The sequence below is a fragment of the Anopheles darlingi genome, chromosome X, assembly GCF_943734745.1.
Source record: "Anopheles darlingi chromosome X, idAnoDarlMG_H_01, whole genome shotgun sequence".
Lineage (NCBI taxonomy): Eukaryota > Metazoa > Arthropoda > Insecta > Diptera > Culicidae > Anopheles > Anopheles darlingi.
In genome coordinates, this window is record NC_064873.1 from 2,676,706 (window position 1) to 2,697,622 (window position 20,917).

Below are 20,917 nucleotides of genomic sequence, written 5' to 3' on the forward strand. Positions count from 1 at the left end.
TTCTACCGTTATCGTGTATATACAGAGATACAGACTACTCCCGTTCTTGCCCTTCTTTGATTCTTTCTCTCCCATACCCTATTTTGGCAAATTGTTGTTGTTGTTGGGCCCGCCGTTGGGGGTCCATTGTTGCGCGAAATCTCTTTCATCCCTTCCTCCTTCCCCATTTCTCTCCCTCTCTCTCTCTCTCTCTCTCTCTCTCTCTCTCTCTCTCTCTCTCTCTCTCTCTCTCGCCACTTTTCCACCTTCGCTGACGTATTTATGTATTTTGTATGCTACTTTTTGTGACACATTTGCTTATCGCGGCGTGGCTCTGGGTCATGGACAGAGCACATCCACACCATGGCGCGCATACACACACACACACACACGCGCACACACACACACACATACATACACACACACACGTTCTCAATGATGTGATTTTATTGTACAAAATTTGATTGATTGCAAGACGGATGCTGCTTCGTACCTTGAACGTATGCAGGTGGTGTGTGTGTGTGTGTGTGTGTATGTGTGTATGTGTGAGTGTAGATCAGGATATACAAATCTATAGCCACGCACACACTTACTCACTCACTCACACACACACGCACACACACATTTGGGCGCATATACATGTGAAGCTTAAAATACAAACAAACAAATACAAATAAAAAAACGGCTCTTCCGTAGCTCATTTGATGCTGCAGGATGAGCCGAGGGTACAAGGGAGAGCCCCCCCCCCTCCCAAAAGCACTCCTACACTCCTCATAACCACTTCTCGTCAACCCTCTCCCCCCGCCCTCCCCTACCACCCTGTGCCTGTTAGTAGACTTCGGTTAGTAGTACATAACGGGTACTGTAGGGTATCGAGTACCGCCGCCTCGCGAAATGGACCACCGTCCAACCCACCCCCTCTCCCTCCACCTTCCCCCCCTCCCCAAACTCTTATCCGCAAATGGAAATAATGGCACCAGATTGGGGGGATGAGATTCTTTGCTCCAAAGGGGCGGAATGCTCCGCAGAAAGAGAGAAAGAGAGAAAGAGAGAGAGAGAGTGATAGAGAGACAAAGGAGTGAGAAAGAGATGGGGAAAAGTGAAAGAGGGGCGCGGGGAAGGGGAGCAACGTTCCCAAGCATGACGATGGGTTTTTAGATTGCGCTACGATTGCGACCAATCCATCGATTCCCATCTGTCTGTGTGTGTGTATGTGTGTGTAACGTGTGTGTGTGTAAGTGTAAGAGTGTATGTTAAGATATAACGAATAAATTTAAAATACTATTGGTGGTATGCCCACGAGGGGGGTGGGGTGGGAGGGGCCCCCCTCTCCTCGTTCCACCCGTTCCACCCGTTCCGCCATCGGTCGTCACGATCCTTGTCGTCTCACCTCGTCTTCGATCTCCAGAGCCCGCTGTTTGGTTGTATGTGTACGTGTGTGTGTGTTTGTGTGTATGTGTCTCGCGTGTTTCTGGTGGGCTGCTGGGTTGGCTTTCCGCTGGTGGTGAGCTGCCTAGTAGCAGGAGGCGGCCTGCTGCTGGTACCGCCGCAGCCGCCGATTCCAGTCGTCCTTCCACTCGATGACGATCGTCTTCGGTCCGAGCAGCAGATTGTCCGGATTGCTCTTCGCATCCATCCCCAGTATCAAGTAAGATCTGTGGGCAGGTGCGTGTGTGTGTGTGAGAGAGAGAGAGAGAGAAAGAAAGAAAAAAAATAGGGGATAGATACAGAGTGTGACGTGTATTGCGAGCGAGCTTCAACTCACTTGTTGATCTTGATGTTCGGGCAGCGACAGTCGAGGTTCTTCGCCGGCACCAGCAATCCGAGGGTCGATTTGCGCTGGCTCACCGTCAGCAGCGGGTTGGACGTCTTGAACACCGACTGCACCTGCAGGTTAAAGCGCACCTCATCCCGCGGCCCATTCTTGCCGCCGGCCGTCGCCCTTCCGGTTACCTTCGCCATGATCGCTGCATAAAGAAAAGCGAGAGAGCGAGAGAGAGAGAGAGAGCCGATGATTTCGTAGCGCTCATAATGCTCCTAATGGGCAAGGCAAAAGGGCCCCTTTACCACCCACTTTACGCTCACACACACACACACAGTGCGATTATGCAAATCGCAAGAATATGATCCGAGGAATCCATAATTTCATTAAAAAAAAAGAAATTTCATAAAAAAAGACCTCGATGGTGCGTGTGTGTGTGTGTGTGTTTGGCAAGTGGGGAGCCCAGAGTAGTAGTAGTAGTAGGGGTGGTAGGTGGTATTTCAATGCACTGGTTCAACATAATTACCATAATCGCGCTTGCAGAATTTGTTCAAGTTTAATCGTTTCGTATCGAATTTACATTTGCCGCAATCTGTAGGGAGAGAGAGAGAAAGAGAGAGAGAGAGAGAGGGAGAAAGAGAGAGAAAGAGAGAAAGAACGAGAGAGAGAAAAAGAGAGCATGTGAATAAATGCAAGAGAACATGTGTGTATGTATGTGTAGAGGAAAAGAAAATCACAACAACAAAAAATAGGAGAACAACCCTCCAGACCCCTCAGATGAGATGCTGAGATGCACAGATGAGTGTGGTGGGGTGGGGATGGTAGGGTAGGGTAGGGTAGACGACTCACTCTCTTTGGTGCTTTCGCTGGCGTCGGGATCGTACTGGTAGGACTCCGGGGCCGTGTTCTGCGCCTGGTGATTGATATTGATGACCCGCGGTATCTCTGCAAAGTATCGCCCCCAAAATTGGAGCGCAGAGAAGAAGAAGAAGAAGAAGAAGAAGAAGAAAGAGAAGAAGAAAAAGAGAAGGAAAAACGCAGCAAGATAAGTCTTTGGTTGAACTACTCCGCAGCAGATCAGCGGCAACAATAGTGCTACTAGCAGTAGCAGTAGTAGTAGTAACGCGTATACGTACTGATGCAGGGTGCGATGTGCGAGCGGCTCTGCTGGTAGCCGCGCGCACACCGATTGCAGTTCAAACCCGTCACGCCCTCCTTGCAGGTGCACTGGCCCGACGTATGGTTGCAGCTCTTGCCGGACGAGCCGATCGGATGGCAGTCGCACGCTGGTGGCGACAGAGAGCAGAGCATCACAAGGGAACATCACAGTGTTAGAGATCACAGTAGGCAATCACAGGACCTGGGGGGGTGTTTTTGCTACTCACGTTTGCAGGTCTTCTTGTGGCTGATCGGTTTCGTCGGGTCCTTGTAGAAACCCTCGCGGCAGTAGTGACAGTGCCGACCGGTCGTATCGTGCCGGCAGTCGATGCAGACGCCCCCGGAGACCCGGCCGGACATTTTGTAGAGGTCGAGATTGAAGCGACACTTGCGGGCGTGACCGTTGCACTGGCAGGCTGGAAGCAGCGGAAGTAGAAGCAGAAGAAGAAGAAGAGAATGATGATGAATAATAAATATTCGCAATAGTAGTAGAAGTAATAGAAGTAAAATGAGAAGAAGAAGAAGAAGAAGAAGAAGAAGAAGAAGAAGAAGAAGAAGCAGAAGAAGAAGAGAATAAAAAAGAGTTAAGATTGCATCAGGATGTCGCGATCGCGAAAAGGTATTCCACTCCTCCTCCTCCCTCAAAAGATAAGCGGTTCCAGCAACGGCGAAGCGAATTCCAGTAGTTCGGGTGTGCAGGGAAGGCAAAGAAGGCAGGAGAAGCGGTGGTAAAGGTGGCGGAGACGGGGACGGGTGGAGAAAGGTATGTAATTGATAATTTATTGCTTCCCCCCCCCCCCCCCGCCTCCCAACCGTCGCCGTTGTCGTCGGCGTCGGACGTTTTGCGCCTTTTATGGCGATGGCTACCTCCTGGACCCTATCAGAGCCCCCTGAAGGCTCCGTCCGAGGAGCCGCTGACCGCTGAGAGGAAGACGTCAGCAATTTGTCGCATCGAAACCACCCGCACTCTCCCTTCGCTCTCGCGCTCGCTCTCTATTCTCTCTCTCTCCTGCTGCGCTGTGTTATTTGTAGCCCGCGATGCACCGAGCCGTTGCCCAAATACGGCAAATATACGGCCCCCCCTTCCCGAGTGCGCTCTATATGGCAACACAATCCTTCCTCGATGCGATCTGCTCGCATCGCTGCAAGAAGAGAAGGAGAAGGAGGAGCAAGAGGAGGAGAAGGAAGAGGAGCTGGCAGTTCTCCTGCTTTTCCAGGGTGGGCAATCCCAAACCGAACAAGCAGGTCCGTGTGTGTGTGCACATACATGGAATGCATCTCAGCCACAGCGCTCCAATCCATTCCCGTATTCGTGCAGCAGCAACAGCAGCATAGCAGCACTGTTGTGCTCACCGGGGCACTTGGACCCTAAAGAGGCCTTCTCAAATTAATATCAATAAATATTTGCTAGCACACTCACACACACACACACGGTCGCGCGCGTCGACACTCGCATAACAGGGAGGGGGATAATACCGGAAAGAAAGGGAAGGAAAGGGTTTGGTGGCGTTGATGGATCGATCGATCGATCGATCGATCGACCGTTCGATCGATTGCTGGCCTCTCCGGACCACCTTCCACCAGTCCCTCCCCCCTCCCCGTGTGCAACCTGAAACGCGTGAGAAGCCGTACTGCGCGCGGGAATCCGACTGTCAACGGGAGTAACGGCAGCCAGCTAGCCAGCCAGTCACATACCCTGCATGTTGCTGCTGCTGCTGCTGCTGCTGCTGGCGACGGAGAAGATGCCGACTGCGTGGCGCAATCTGTGGCCGAATGAGCCGAAAAAGGTGTCAAACCGCACTCCCTCCCTCCCTCCCTTCATGGCCGGCATCGGGACCGGAAAAGTGGGATTTTCTCTTTTCTGCACCCTCACCCCAGGACCGGGGGGGGACCGGGGTGTTTATGATCTATTTATTTTTGCACTTGGTTGTGAAGCGAACCGAGCAGTTGCGACGTTTTTTTTTTTTTCCCTGCAGGAAGCGGCTAGCGGGGCTGCGGTTCCGGCTCCGGGCCCCCGTGGGAAGGCGCGTCGCGTCGATTTGCCTTCGAGTTGCCGAGAGTTCCGCCAACCATGCTTGATAGGTTTATGACTGGCTGGCTGACCCGTTATAAGCCGACACAAAGACTGGGGTTCGGGCATGGCAACGGGGGATGCCAAAGGGTGGGGGATGGGGATGCTCCTCTCTGATTGATCACACGCCCTGGCCGCAGCAACTTCTTGCAGGAGTATCAACTATCCTCCCGTAAAGGTATGTCCAAAGCAGCTTTTCTTCCGAACCTCTTCGCCCTCCCCAAGGATTGATCAGAACACCAGCGGAAGGAGGAGGGAGGGGAGGTGAACAATTTGTCCTCGACAGCGAGATCTTGCAGACATGTTCAACCCCTCTCATGCGTCGTTGTTGCGCTGCACAAAACAGTACGAGATACGACGCGATACAATACGCTCGAGGTCCGGGGGTCCGTCCGTTGACCAAATTGAGCGAAGCGAGTCGATGTGGGGTACCCATCGTTCCAAAAAGGGTTGTGTGGAGGAGGAGGAGGAGGAGGAGGAGGAGGAGGAGGAGGAGGAGGAGGAGGAGGAGGAGGAGGAGGAGGAGGAGGAGGTTCGTCCTTCATGCGCAGCACCCTTACGTTCGAGCGACACTGGCGTGAGGCAGACCGGCACTAAATGCCACACTGTTCCTTTCGTGCACCGGTCGGTTGGTCGGTCGGTTGGTCCAGCTCCCTGCACGCTGTCCATTTACGGATCGTTCTACCACCGACTGTGGCACACACACACATACGATGAATGCCAAAAGAATGAAAGAGAACGAGAGAATGAGACGTCGGTCGAGATTGGTTCCATAGTTATGTCCGGCACTGTTGCGTGGCACTGTCAAACCGGCGGCAATCTCTAAAAATCGTCTCCATCGCCAGCTTCCATAACAGGTTCCTGGGGCTCCCAAAAAAGGAGAATTCTGATCCTCCCCCACCCCCTCCCCGAGCCGCATCTTCGCGTTTCATGCTTCGCGCCATCTCGCTCGCTATTTCTCTCTCGCTCTCTCGCCGTCTACAGTCGAGCATCAGGGCCGTGCTGTGCTGTGCACACCGATGATGCCCGATTGATGATGATGATGGTGCGCATCAGCACCACCACCACCACCGCATTGGCCGCGCAGCCAATATCGCGAGCAATAAAACAATTAATTAGCGCCTTTTGCGAGCGCCTTTCGTCGCCCGCCACAAAGTGGACACAGCCGTCGTCGTCGTCTTCCTCCTCCGCACTGACACTGACTAAACGCAGTCGCGCACGCGACATCAATTAGGGGGGACGCGCGCGCGCGGCGAACGTATGTAACGCTGGGCGACTTTTACTCGACTAATGTGTACTGCAAATGAAGCCACTGCTCGGTTCTGGTTCAGGTTCACGGTTCAAAGGGAGCCCAACGGTTCCGTTAAGAACTGTCAAGATGCGGTTGAAATGATTTGTTTTGCTAGTATCTACACAGACGTCTAGTGTACGGTTAAGCTTTCGGTAAGAAAAGCTTTCCTTAAATTAACGGGCGGGGCTTTGGTTATTTCGGGTAAAAAAAAAGGGCTTATTTTTGACGATTTTTAGTGAAGAAAATACTCAACTTTAGCTTTTCAAAATAATCTCATATTAAACTACAACTTTTCAAGAATATTTGGTTCTATTTTGGGGAAGATTTGATCGAAACTACATTCATGGCATCCAATCTAGAAAGGAAAATTTGCAAAAAAAAAGTACTTTTTGCGCGGTGCCCATCATAGCAACGTGCCTGGTGATCAGAAATACACAAATGAATATTCTTTTGCTAGATTATAAGTTTATCCAGGTAACCCCGGCGAGTTTTTGTTAAATTTCCCATTTTTCGATTTTTGGCAGATTTTTGAAGTTGAAAAAGTAATGCTATTTCACGATATTGCCTCAAAAAACGACACTTACATAATTAAAAAAATTATCTAAAAAAAGTATCAACAATTTTAACAAAATCTCGACGGGGCTACCTGGAAAATAGTGTACAGATGATATGTTTAAAATTTCAAATCGATCGGTCCAGTAGTTTTCATGCTACGATGGGCACCGACTTTGATAACGTTGGTTTTTGGGAAAACGCGATTCAAAGTCGCGAGAAGCATTGAGCCTTATATGAAAGAAGGATGTTTAAAAATCCATATCTTTGTCAGTTTTGCTTCGATTGATCCCAAATTTTCACACAATACTCTTGAAAGGATAAGCATTCATGAAAAAATGTGAAAAGTAAATGCGAGGATTAAAATTAAATACCGAAGCCCCCCTTAAAGTCGCGAGTTGCTTTGAGTCTTGTATGATAGGCGGATTTTCAAAAATTCATATCTTTGTCAGTTTTGCTTCGATTGATCCCAAAATTTCACACAATACTCTTGAAAGCATAAGCAATCATAAAAAATTTGAAAAAAAATGCGAAAAAATAAAATTAAATACCGAAGCCCCCCTTTAACTGTGTAATAAAGGTTTCGCGCAACTCGCCAACTGACAGCAGGAAAGGAAAAGATTTCGTCACTACACTACACCTTTACAGAGCGTCTAAACGCGTCTGTGTGTGTGTGTGTGCGCAGTGGAGGGCAGCAGCAGCAGTAGTGGCAACGCCAGGACTAGCGAGACCTGGTGGCACCGAGATAGATCTCTCAATCCCCGGTCTTGCCAACGTTTGTTGGGTGTTATGTATGTATGCACCAGCACCAGGGTCACTCGCGCACTCTCCCTCTCCCCCTTCTCTTCTCCACTATCTCTCTCTGCCGATAATAAAGTCCCCGCGAGATTTAAGCAAGTACCGCACCGTACGGATCGAATTCGAGCTTGAGCGTAACGAAGTGGATTAATAAAGGGCCGGAGTAGGCCCGGCCTACTCCTACTCCTACGTCCGCCCACCTGCCAGGCCGGCCAGGTGTTGCTCGCGCCACGAGGTGCAGGCCGGCGACGGCGAGTGGCACGCGCGATCCGCGTCATTAGCATTAATGACACGCTAATTAAAATCATTCTCACCTCCCGGGGGGGGGGCACCCCTCCGGACACCTCGAGACATTCACAGCAGCAGCGGCAGCGGCAGCTCGGACCAGTGTGTTTGAAGTAAAAAAAAAAAGTCGCGTCGCGTCGCGTCGATATCGAGGTATTGCAGGCGGCGCGCGCGCGTTCGAAGGTGCGTCCGAGCGCGCGAAAGGCCACATTCTCGTGAGGCGGTTCAGGTGTAACCAGTCGAACCGATCACCGGCGTTTGATCGATCGATCGATCGAACGGGCAGTTGGGAGGCGTACTATCGCTAGATCACAAGGTTTCTTCTCCTAATTGCAGCGTGGGGACAACAGTAGGAAAACCTCGACGCAACACTCGACACGTTCTGCGGGGTGTCGAAGGTCGCGATTCGACAGTTTCGAACCTTTTTCGATTTTGATAGACGACAGGGAAAGGAAGGAGTACTTCTTCGTAATGGGGAAATTGATTTGCATTTGCGCAAGTGGCGCATCAGCGCAACCCCAGCGCACTACACACGGGGTGGGGGAGGAGAACACGGGGGAGAGGTGGTAAAGGCCAATCCGTCCGTCGGCGACAGATTGACGAATTTATCTTGAGTTGACTTTTGAGAGCAGCAGCAGCTTTATGGACCGGAGAGCAATTAATTTCGATTTATCGCAAGAGAGTCACCCCGGCAATGTACGCACGCACCAACCCCCATCCCCATCTTCCGGTGGTACCCGTGGTCCCAAGTCTGCCTGCCGCGCGATCGGTCGGTCGGTCGGTCGGTCGTAAAGAAGCGGGAAACACACAAATAAAACAAACCCTGACCAACGGTAACGACCGGCTCACCGAGGCACACCGAGGAACCTCCCCGGAGAACAGCTTAGGGAGGGGGTGACGAAGAGGAGGGTGAGCGGTAGTGATTTGTGATCTGTTTATTATACCCTCGGGGAAACGGGGGCCATAAAACTCCACGACTACGGCTCGTCCCGACTGCTGGACGTCGCGAGCGCGAGAAAGAAAGAAAAAGAGAGGGGGTTAAGGGTGACCAACCCCTGATTGTGGACCCAGCAAGGGATGCAATCAAGGGCGATCGGACACCAGGAACGCCAGGACGCCAGGAAGCCTCGGTTTCGTCGTCGTCGTCGTCGTCGAAATGCTTTCTTCCGGTTCCCCGGGCAGCCAGCGAAGGGATGAAAACGGACGGAGACGATGACGTCACCCCCCCCCCCGGGGGTGGGGGCCGCGATCGGCACAAGATCACCCTCTACCCCTTATTTGCCATGCAGTTCCGTTCAGTGCGAGTGCGATCGTTTGCTTGCTTGCTTATAATGGCGGCCATGCCGTGCCGTCCACAACCCTTTTTTAGGGGCAACCCCGATTCCCCCCCGGATGCAGTCCCCCCCCCCCCTCCTTGCCCTTAAACTGCAAACTGCAGATCACCGAAAACGTACACCGCACACGTTGCAAATCGTGAAAATCGTGTCGATTTTCCTTTTGCCAAACGGGCCGCTAGCCTGGCACGATGCCTTGCACGTGTGTGTGTGTGTGTTTATTTGTGCAGCCAGCTCATTGACAGCTCTCTCGAACTCCCGTTCGCACTTGTCGGCGGACTTCCCTCTAGACTTCCGCTGAGCAAATAAACCCGATCGGGCGCCCACCGCTTTGATGCGAGGGTCCGGTAGCGCCACTATCGTAAACGCTCCTTCGCTGCCACTTTTAAGCTCAGGTCAATAAATCACTTTCCACCTTGTTTACACAGCAGCAATGGCGGACGCGAGCAGTTCTCAAAATAATAATCGTTCCGGACGGCCGACGTCCAAGTCATCTGCTTTGCACATCGCATTTAATAAGGGAGTTTGAAGCCGGATGAAAAGCGGGCGAGGTAGAGTGCTCTAATCGAGCTGTCGAAGCCGAGGACCCGAGGACACACAGAACACGACGACGACAACGACGTGAGCTCTGCCTTAAAATGGCAACCAGCTGGTGGTAGCGAGGTAGCGAAATTCGAGAAAGTACCGCACGCACGCACGCAGGGCACCGCACCGTCCAAGGTCGGGGTAACGGGGAAGGGTGACGCTCTTTTCAACGGCCACATGGCGTGCAGTGTTGGATTTTTTTTGCTTTTGGCACTCTCGACGAGCGCACATTAAGATGTCGAAGTCGCGGCGCGCATTCCAGCAAGAAAAGAAAAGAAACTCACTCCTTCATCCCTTAAGCCCCCATGCATCCCTGCTATTGGCTACCTTACAGCGCGGAGAGTAGAGAAGCCGTATTCGTGGCGCAATCGAATTATGATAATTTAGTGAGCCAGTCAGTGTCGGCGACGGCTCGATTCGATTTCTCCACATCGGATCGGATCGATCGATCGATCGAATCCGCGACCGTGATCGATCGATCGCTCCAACAGGCCCCCAAGCCCCTAGGGGTGGGCTCCCTACAGTGGCTGCCCTTGCAGCCGCGCGAGTGCGTGTGTGTGCGCGCAAAATATGGATGCGAGAGCGAGAGCGAGAGAGAGAGAGACGTTTAGTTGCGATGCGTGCGATGTCGTAAATAATTTCAAAAACGAAACCACAACGAATCCTCCTCGACTTCCTCGAGACTTTGACTGTTTGGAGCATAGCATTTGGGCTTCGGTGCGCATCTTGGCTCGCTCGCTGGGTGAGTTTTAATGGCGGGCCCCGGACCGATTCCGGATTCCGGATTGATTTAGCGCTCCGATCAGTATGCAAAGGTTTTTTTTTTGATTTTCTGTGCCTTAAGAAGTGCCGTTTTTGGCGGAATCGGTGGCGGTGGAGGAGCTAAACCACTGCCGTGTGTGTGTGTGTTTTTTTTTTTTTCGAAGCTGCCAAAGCGGCTCGAGGATTATGTGTTTTCAATTAATTGCAATGCAAATGAGAAGGGGCAAAAGGCAGGGGAGGGAGGAAAGTGGTGGTGGAACGTTCGGGTGTCATGTTACTTGCGCAGCGCACGAATCCGATTAGGATTGATGATGATGATGGAGCCCGCCCGTGTGATGACGTGGCACAACACGCACACACACAAACAAGAGATGCTCTCATGCTGATGATGATGATGATGATGCTGCTGTTTCCATGGGGCGCACTGATTACGCACCGGGGCCGGGACACCGTGATCCGAGCTCAGCAGCACTCGGATCTCGAACCCGGGGCTACCACTTTTGACCACTTGGCACACGATGGCGTTGCGTGATGGTGGGTGTGATGGGTGGGAGGCCGGGATATATCATAAAACGGTCGTAATGGCGATCATTAAAGGCCGCCAGATGACGGACTGCAGTTGCTGTGAGGAGGCTACAGCATTATAGAAAACGATCCGAGCCAGATCCGAACAACAACAGCAGCAGTAGAAGAACTCCTTTCATTGCGAGCACGACCGTGCGAGGGACCGAGGGATGGAAGGGTGGTGAAACAAAATAAACAGAGCGCCGCCGTTGGCCATCCACAGCACACACACACAGCACACACACACACACACGCTGCCATTGTCGTCGGGCCGTGCCGTGGTTTTGCGTAACGCAGGGTTTCGTGCAGCGCGCAGCTCTCGAGCTCTCCTCTGAAGAGCTCTTCCCACTTCAACAACATTAACAAAGCCATCGAAAGCCGCACCGAACACACAGGTGGGCGCGCGCGCACACCGGTACTCCGACACACACACACACACACACACACGACTCTGCGACTCTGGTAAAGGCCACCGCTCTAGATGCTCACTGACCAGCAGCAGGAGCAGCAGCAGGCCAGCAGCAGCAGCTCGCTTATCAAAGCAAATCGCTGATTTATTGTCTCGAGGCTCCCTGCTGTCCGCCTGCTGTCCGCCGCCGGAGCCCTTTTTGCGCGTCGTTTGCCTTAACCGCAACGTCTCAATTAACAGCAGCAGCAGCAGCAGCAGCAGCAGCAGCAGCAGCAGCAACCCCTTTTGGCTTTGGCTTTGGCGTTGGCGTTTTTGGCGCACCAGGGCTCGCAGGGTTTTTAAACTAAATGTTAGGGGTGGGTAGAGAGGGTTTAATTGATGATCGCGGAACGCCGCGATCAATAAGCAGTTTGCGTCCAGGGCCTGGCCAGGCCAGAGACTGCAACTGAAACATTAGTCAAAAACCGCGATCCCAAGATCGCACCGATCGGCGTACATCGCGGTGCGGCCCTCGGGGGGGACTTAGGGGAGGGGGCGCAAGGGTTGCATCCCTTTAGATGCAACAGCAGAATACTGGAAACGGGGCGGCGAAAGGGGAAAACGGTCAAACTACCATTTGCTCCACCACTCGCTCGCCAGACGGGGCTGCAGCGTCGCGGGGTGCGTCGTAGTCGCCCCAATCAACTACCCTTTGGAGTCTCTGTTTCTGTTTATCTGTTGCTGTTGCTGTTGCTGTTGCTGTTGTTTCTGTTTTTGCATAATTCGATCACCATAAATCTTCATTTATGCGCTAATTTAGCCATCATAAACGTCAAGCCCAACGTTAAACCAATGTCACGTTGACCGTTTACCCCCCCCCCCCTCCTCGGGCTCCCCTTTTCACCCCTCTTCCGGAGCGACGCATCGCTCGCGACGGTCCGATGGCGCAAGGAGAGCACGCAGCGCACGTGAAACCAGTACACCACCCCCTTCCTACCCACCCTCCACCCCCACCCCCTTGGACTGGCGCGTTGGATTTCCCGTGGCGTCTGACGAGCTGAAGGATTTATCGGTGCGCGCACCCCCTCTCCTTCGGTCGTCGTTGTCGTCGTCGGTTGACGTTTGGTGCGACAGTATGAATCTTCGTCACCATAAATTACTGAGAGAGAGAGAGCCAGGGGAAGGGGTTCGATGGTATGGACGGTGCGGAGCGATCATTAAGTATCCGCCGGACCGTCGACGGGCTAATTGGTTTTTCGAATTTCTCCAAAAGCTCGGTAGCAGACCATATCACACACACACACACACGCGCACACACACACCTGCCAGCGGCCCCCCTTAGGATGCTAATATGAGTTTTCAGACCTCTGGTCTAATTTAAGGAAGCGCGCTTATGCTGCGCACGATGCTTATCCACTTAAGGATTTGGAACCCTTTCACTTCTCCATGCAGCTCTCTTTCCTCTCTCTGTCGTTCTCTCTCTCTCTCTCTTTGTGAACTCTCCGAACTGGCCCCGGCCTTGGCTCTTAGCGAATGCGGAGGACGAAAAAAGGGGAAAGGGGGAGGGATCTTCTGCCCCTGGCCCCCCGGGGCCATTTTCCAATTATCTCACGCTTCTCCTGCTCCTGCACCACGGTCGCATCTGTCGCTGTCACTTGCGGGATGTGTCCGTGTGTGTGTATATCTATGTTGCTGTTGCCGTTTTGTTTTGTTTTGCTTTTCGGGCATAATTGAGGGGTGGTGGGGGTGATGGGACCAAGTGTCTCCGACCTGATCCAGCAAATGACCACTCGGAGTATGTGTGAACACACACACACACGCGCACACACACACACACATGATGTTTGTTTGTTTTTTGTTTGTTTTGTTGGGGCGGGAGAGTTTTAAATTTTCCTCCACTTTAGACCGCTGGGTGACGGTCGGTGGGAGCTGCTGAGGGATTCTCAGATCCCGTCATCTGTTTGACATCAGCGGGCTGGCTGACGGACTGAAACAATACAGCTCGCGGTTCTCTCGCGGGTTACCCATTAGCCAAAATGCCTTTTTCTCTTTCTCGCTCTCCTCGGTTGGTTGGTTCTCGTGGTGCAGTTGTTCGTTCCGTTTTCGGAAAGGACGATGATGGAAGGGGCGGGAGACGTGCGACGAGAAGTCGGAGGTGTGTCTGTTGCTGCTGCTGCTGTTGCTGTTGCTGCTGCTATAGCGTCTATTATCGTCTATTAGCAACCACCACCACCCAGAGCCGGGCCGTCGTCTGTCACGCCGTCCGTTTGTGTTGATACATGTGTAAGCAAACCATAAATTTACCTACCAGCCTCCGCTACCCGTCTTCTTCTTCTTCACCTTCCAAGTTTCTACCGCTTCTGAGCCGAAAGGAAAGACGACACTCTCGGGGAGGGATGAAGACGAAGACGAAGAAGATGAAACCCTTATCCAGATACTCTATAAGTCATGTGGTTAATGTGGGGTAGAGAGCAGCTCGCGTAGAGAGTATTGAGGCCATATATTGAGGAGCATAGCGCGAAAGGACACGATCCGCGCGGACTCGCAAGACGCGGTCTGCTGCTGCTGCTGCTGCTGCTGCTGCTGGTCCCAACAACATCCCGTCATTGCGATGGCGTTATTTGCCGAAACTTGCTCGTAAAATTCGTCACCGAATCTGTCGTTCTCTTTCTCACACACACAGCAGAGCAACACACAAAACAACCGAAATTTTACGATTTGCGATCCCGCTCGATCCCCCAAAGGACCTGCTTTTGGTGAAGCGCACGAGAAGGAAGCGGAATGAACCAACAAAACACAAAAAAAAAAACCATAATTCACAGACTCGACGACGACGACGACGACGACCAAGCGCAGAGTCTCTGGCAACGTCGAGGAGGCGCGAACGCGTTGCGCAAGGCGCTGTGCATGAAGCGCAGTCCGACACCGCCCCGACAATGGCTCAATCAACGGTGGGGCCCCCATCCGGCCAGGTCGCCGGCCGGTTCGAGTGTTGCAAAGTCCATCTCGCTCTCTCTCTCTCTCTCTCTCTCTCGCTCTCTCTCTCTGGTCGAAAGCGTAGCCAGGTTAGTTGTTTTCGCTGAATGATATGCCATAAATTGATTGAAACAGCAGCAGCAACAGCAGCAGCAGACAGTGGACGATAGGTTCCACTCTGATCCGGTGCTTCGGGGTGCGAGTGAAAGAGACAAAGAGTGAGTGAGAGAGAGAGAGAGAGAGCAGAGTGCACCGAGTGTGCGTTACACGGCACGAAAGCGTTTGTTGCGCTCACACCCGGGGGGCTCTTTATTGCTCTCATCTGTCATTCTTGCGGATGCAATCACAACCGATGGCTGGTTGGCTGGCCGATGGCTGGATGCTTGCGGCTACAGCTACCGGGTAGCAGCAGCCGCCATATTAAGCGCCTGCACGACGGTACGACGTAACGAGCGTTGTCGCTAGAGCGATTGATCGGCGGCGGCGGCGACGCTGATGGTGGTGTTCCAAACGCATAAAACAACGCCAACGACAACGGTCACATTACCATAGAGATCGTCTTCCGCCACCCCTCCCTTTTTCTCTCTCTCTCGATCGCTCCCTTGGCTCGCTTGGCTCGTTTGGCTGTTTGTTTACTTTACGTTGAGCGATAACCGCGCGTGTTTAACCGCACATTAAATTCAAATAAGCTTACAGCCGCCCGCTCTGCTCTGCTCTGTGGCCTCCTACGCTCACCTGAAGCGCGCACACACACGCACGCACACACACACACAGACACACACGGAGGCGTTGCGCACAAACCGAGTCGCGATGACAGCGCTGTTTGAGGCGCGTATTGTAGCAGTTAAAGGAAGGGTACCACGACGGCGGCGGTGATGACACGCGCCGTCGCACATCTGACAGCCGCTGTCACCTTATTGTGATCGATGCAAATGATCGCGGCCCCCTCCCCCGGTGCGCGCGCGCGTGTGTGTGTGTGTATTAAAAGTATGCTACATTGTACTATTTATGCTCGCCCCTTTCTCGATCGCTTTTCGGCTGTATACATGCATGCGTACACACACACACACACGCGCGCGGCCTTCGAACTCTCAGAACCAGAAACACAACAGACATCAGAGAGAAAGAGAGAGAGAGAGAGAGACATTTTAGAAGCCCCTTTTCTTGTCGAAGAGGATGCGCTCAAGTCAAGCAATAGGTGATCGTGGATCGTCACCCCAGAAAGGAGAAGAGGAGAAGTAGAGAAAGAAGAGCGAACGGAGAAGCAACGGCTTGTTGGATGTTGTTCGGCTGGTGACACTTCAAAATACTTCAAATTTATCGCTGCACGCGGGGTGACGACAACGGGCACTTTCATCTTGATATCCCGTCCGTCCGTCTAGAAGGGTGTGTGTGTGTGTACCGGGGAACGCGCGCGGTCCTAACTCGTTAGGGCCAGCGGCTGCGCGAGGGCTCGATCGATTGCGATCCGTCCCTTGAGGGGGTGCGGGACGCAGAGAGAGAGAGAAAGGGGTGCAGAGGAAGGGTGGTGCAACGCACACGCCCATAATGAACGCCCCGCGGGGCAACTCCAGCTACCAGGTTTCACAGTTTATTTTATGATCATCTCGTTACCGGCGGTCTCCCCCCTCGCCCCTTTTCGGTGCCTCTTCCCGGGGCGATTCGTTTCCTGAATCGCCCCGCAGCACCGCGCTACACCGTCGCCGGCCTGCTGCTGTCACCGCAAGGGAGGAAAAACCCCCGAAAAACCCGCGGGGCCGACAGCGAACAGAAACCAGATCACCGACTAGCGTGTGTGTGTGTGTGTGTGTGTGTGTGTGTGTGTGTGTGTGTGTGTGTGTGTGTGTGTGTGTGTGTGTGTGTGTGTGCTGGAAGAGACGTCGCAGCGCGGGTTCTTCCAGCAGAGGGGTTCATTCCCTCCTCCCCCGGGGCTTCGGGGGATCGATCAATTAATTTTATGGCAGCGTAATTAGCGCTTCTGAGTGCACCAGACACACGCACACACACTCAGAGGAGAGGAGAGGACGTCGTAGAACGACGTGATTTCATGGCCCCCTCGTACCCGACCCCCACCCCTAACCCTCTCTCTTGCGCTTTTTTTCTTTCTCTGTTACGGGCTCTCGACTCGTGGATGGAAATTTATATATGTTCCTGCCACGAGATCCACGATACGAGGCAAAGGCAGAGAAGACAGGGGTGGGGGGGGAGGGGATGGAGTATCTGTTGTCTTAATATTATCACCGGATTAGTATTGGTCCGGGTGGTGGATCTGGTTTGGTGTCGGTCGGTCGATGGTCGGTCTTGTATATTCCATTCCTCTTCTTATCCTCTCTCTCCCTTCTTCCAGCTCCCTTCCTCTTCCGACGGAGGTCCGCAAGTCGTCATCCTAGAGTGCAGAGTGCAGTGAAAACGGCGCAAACGGCGGTCCTGAGGTCCACACACACTAATACACTGGAGCTCACGATCCACGATGCTCCCGCAGAAAACCGCAGATTGTGTGTGTGTGTCGCTGGAGTGCAGGGCCGGTCGGTCGGTCGGTTTTGTGCCTTGGTCCTGAGACCTGCAACATGGCCGCCCAACACTTCGCTTACTCAACACAGAACAACAACAACAACAAAAAAACACACACACAAAACAGTGGACCTTTTGTTCGCCTCCCTGGGTTCCTGGTTCGGGGAACAGGCCAGGGAGATGGCCTGGAGATGAGATAGTACCGCTGGCCAGCACCACCATCCCCACTACCCCTTTCCACCACCATGTGCTGCGCGTCCGGTTCGACGCTTGCTGTGCCGGACCGGCCAGATCAAACCGCTAGCAACACACACACACACACACACAAAACTAGGTCACTGCAGTTGCCTTTGATCTGACTACTGCTGGTCATAGCGGATGGCCCAGAGGCATAGGCATAGGGAGTAGCAGCCGAAGCAGTAGCCCTGAAGCGGTCCGTTGACCAATCGACGAATTTTGTCGAAAAGTCGCCGCCCGCGATGGGAATCTACTACCGCTGCTACCGTTGCAGAGTTGTGTTTGAGTTTCCCTGGGCTAGAGCAGTAGCATCCCCTCCCCCCTCCCTCAACCCTTTGTTCAACTCAGCGAAAAACAAAAAAAAGGTCCATTCCCACGGCCCCCCATCCCAATCTCAGGTTTCGACTTTGCTTTTGGCCTTTTGGGTTGGGTGTGAGAGTTCCGCCATCCCGGGCAGGGGTCCACGGCCCACGGAGACCGAAGAATGGTCGGAGGCGTAATTACTTTGATCGCCATCAATCGCCGATTGACGTCGCGACGTCGTCTTCGTCGTCTCGATTGCCGCAACTGGCGGCAATGGTCTCCTCCTGGATGTGGCTGTGGCCGTGGCTGGCTGGCTGGATAGCAATCAGCGCTTCGAGCACCGGAAGACCATCTCGCGCAACGCACTTCTCTCTCATGGTCTCTCTCTCTTTCTCTCTCTTCAACACAGCGGAAAGTGGACCCCAAAAATGCCACACCGCACCTCTGAGCCCCTTACGTCAACAAACTGATGCGCGTTGACTTACGAGAGAGCCTCTGTCATCCCCAGCCCCAGACCAGAACACACACACACACGCACAGGCGCACACGCACAGGCGCACGCACTGTGGTGCTATTTATGGTTTACCTTTGCTCGCACTACCCGCACTGATTTTGCTTTTGCTTCTCCTTCTCTCTGTCTCTCTCTTCCCTTCACTGGGCGTCCTTCCACGGGGCCTCACTCTTCTACCCCCCCCCCCCCTCCTCGTGCTGAAGGGAAACGAAAAACCCACGACGAAAGATAATCGAAAATAATCAAAACAAACAAAGTAACGACGCGAAATAATTTACGACTTGTGAAAGGCAGCCCCTGTGCCTGCGCCTGTGCCCGTGCCCCTGTAGCCACACTATCCCTCATCCCCCACCCCCTTCCGATCGCTACCCTTCTTTTACCAGGCTAGCCTCATCTCCTTACATCTTCTTCTGCATCTGTTTTTTTCCTTTCCGTCTGTGCGCCTCCTCTTCTTCTTCTTTTTCTTCTTCTTCTTTTTTTTTTCTTCTTCTTCTTCTTCTTCTACTGATCCGCCTTTAATACTGCGGGTGAACTTTGGGAAGGACGAGCGTCGCGATCGCGATCGATTGCTGGTTTCGTCGGACCTCGGCCTGCACACACACACACACACTGTGTCTGGTCACCCCCATGGTACCACGTCTTCCGGTGCAATTTATCCCCCCACCCCCTTTTACCTGGCCTCTGGCTGGGCAGGAAGGAGGGTGCATTATCGCGATCCGCGTGCAAGGCCACCCACCATGGGGGGGCATCGTTTTGGAGGAGAGGGATGTTAATCTGCCATTTTTGCACCCCCTGCCCCCCGTCCCCTTGTTACCAACCAAAAACGAAACGAAACGCACTGTTGGGGCGTTTACCAATCGCCAATCAACCTCCAATCCTCCCCCGGGGTGTACCTCCTGGGAAGACGGACAATGGGACACCCAGCAGCAGCAGCAGCAGCTGGGGACGTTTTTGGGACCCACAGCAGCAGCTTGTGAGCTTGGAGATTTTGGTGCATTTACCGGCATTCCTCATCTCATCACATCCCACACGCACAGACACACACACACACGCAAAGGGGTGGTAATATTCTCCATCACCGAGTTTCCATCCCTAACCTAGACCTAGAGGCGGGAGTCCGAAATCCAGGCACCAAAAAAAAACGAACAAAAAACACAGTCCGTCGCTTTGTGTGCGTGTGTGTGTGTGTGTGTTTCTCTGAATTTGCATCCCCGTCTTCCAAACCCTCCCCCTCGCACCCTCCGGGAGGGGGAGGCCTTCCTTGCGCACCATCTAATCGGTTGGGACATTTGCATAAACCTAAACGACCGCTAAATTCGAGCGCCGCTCTCGCGATATCCGCAGCGATTAAGCGAGCGTCGAGCGTGCGAATCGAAACGAGCGCACAATCGAGCACACGATAGCACACGGAATCCGCCAAATCCGGTTTGGGGGTTGTTGAGCCTCTCCTCCTCCTATTATTCCGCGGTTCGATCACGAATTGAATTGTTTCGTCGCGACGCGGAGACGCGGAAGACGCGAAGAACAACGCCAAAGACGAAGCGGAGATAACGTCGCACTAGCAGCAGCAGCAGCAGCAAACGAACCGAAAACCGATGCCGGAGAAACGCAGGGCTGCAGGGGAGGGGAAAGAGAGGGCGCGTTTGGGACGAGGGAGCATAAATCACTCAACGTGCGCACTTTGCATATCTCGGGGCCGTACGCGCGCCACTTGCGTCGCTCGCGTCGCTCGCATCCCTAGAAGCGGAGCGCAACCCCTTCCCAGAAACCCCCAACCCCAACTTTAAAACGTCATCAAACTACTCGTGTTACTCGTCGCTGGCTTAGCTGGATGCTCCACCTGCAGCACTAGCGCGCACACATACGCACACACACACACACACACACACACACCAACCAGTGTGTGTACGCGCATGATTTACCGGACGGACGGATTAGCGACCACCGGGTGTTCCTGGCCCTGTTACTGGACCTGTCCGTCCGTCCGTTCGGGGCTGTTGAGACCGGGAACAGCCCTCCAAGAAACAGAGAGAGAGAGAGAAAAAGAGGAAGAGAGAGAGAGAGAGAGAGCGAGACACCGAAGGGTGCAGTGATCGATGTTGTGCGATTTATTTTTCGCAAACATATGTTTGTCAACACTGCACTCCCCGCATACACACACGCACACCCACACACACACACACACACACACACACACACACACACACGGCGAAGGGTGAGGGGATGGAGCTGATGACGTGGACGTGGCACGAGTCATCGCCATGCCGAGAATTTGCGAAACGGATTTTCCATTCCCCCCCCCCCCCCCCCTTCCCATTCGGGTGTTCCCCTCTTCCTGCAATCTGAGAATGTCGGCAGCAGCACCCCCTGCGCTTTTGCACCCCCTTTTTTCCACTTCCTGTGATGTGTGGAACGAAGAAAAGGACTCCCTGAAGAGGGAGTCTGAGCAGTAGCAGCAGCAGCAGCAGCTGACGCACGCACAGCCAAGAGAGAGAGAGAGAGAGAGAGAGAGAGAGAGAGAGCGAGAGAGAGAGACAGAGAGAGCCAGAAGGCATGGAGTGGGGGTTAACAACATAATAAATTAATTGCTTCGCTTGCCATGCCATTCGTCCTCCCAGCGTGCACTCTCTCTCTCTCTTTTTTCACAGTCATTTGCTAGACCTCTGGGGAGGGGGTGCAGTGTCGACAGCAGTCTCCGTCACCGTCGCCGAGCACGGTCTAAGACACTCAAAATAGAAATTAAATGTTTGGATAAGTGAGTTATTGAGCCGTGAGTCGACTGCTGCTGCTGCTGCTGCTGCTGCTAATGCTGCTGCTGCAAAACGCATCTTCCGTGTGTGTGTGACCGTG

General features: G+C 53.3%; 1 protein-coding gene across 1 annotated transcript in view; it reads right to left on the reverse strand.

Moving 5' to 3' along the window:
- Positions 1–927: 927 nt before the first annotated feature.
- LOC125955762 (netrin-B-like) overlaps positions 928–20,917 on the reverse strand; it is a 35,619-nt gene continuing 15,629 nt past the window's right edge. Inside the window, exons 2-7 of the mRNA XM_049686914.1 lie at positions 3,127–3,315; positions 2,878–3,027; positions 2,591–2,686; positions 2,268–2,333; positions 1,745–1,946; positions 928–1,634 (exon numbers count right to left, since the gene is read on the reverse strand). Coding sequence (XP_049542871.1) covers positions 1,493–1,634; positions 1,745–1,946; positions 2,268–2,333; positions 2,591–2,686; positions 2,878–3,027; positions 3,127–3,315 — 845 coding nt within the window. The 3' untranslated portion in view covers positions 928–1,492. The remainder of the gene's footprint in view (positions 1,635–1,744; positions 1,947–2,267; positions 2,334–2,590; positions 2,687–2,877; positions 3,028–3,126; positions 3,316–20,917) is intronic.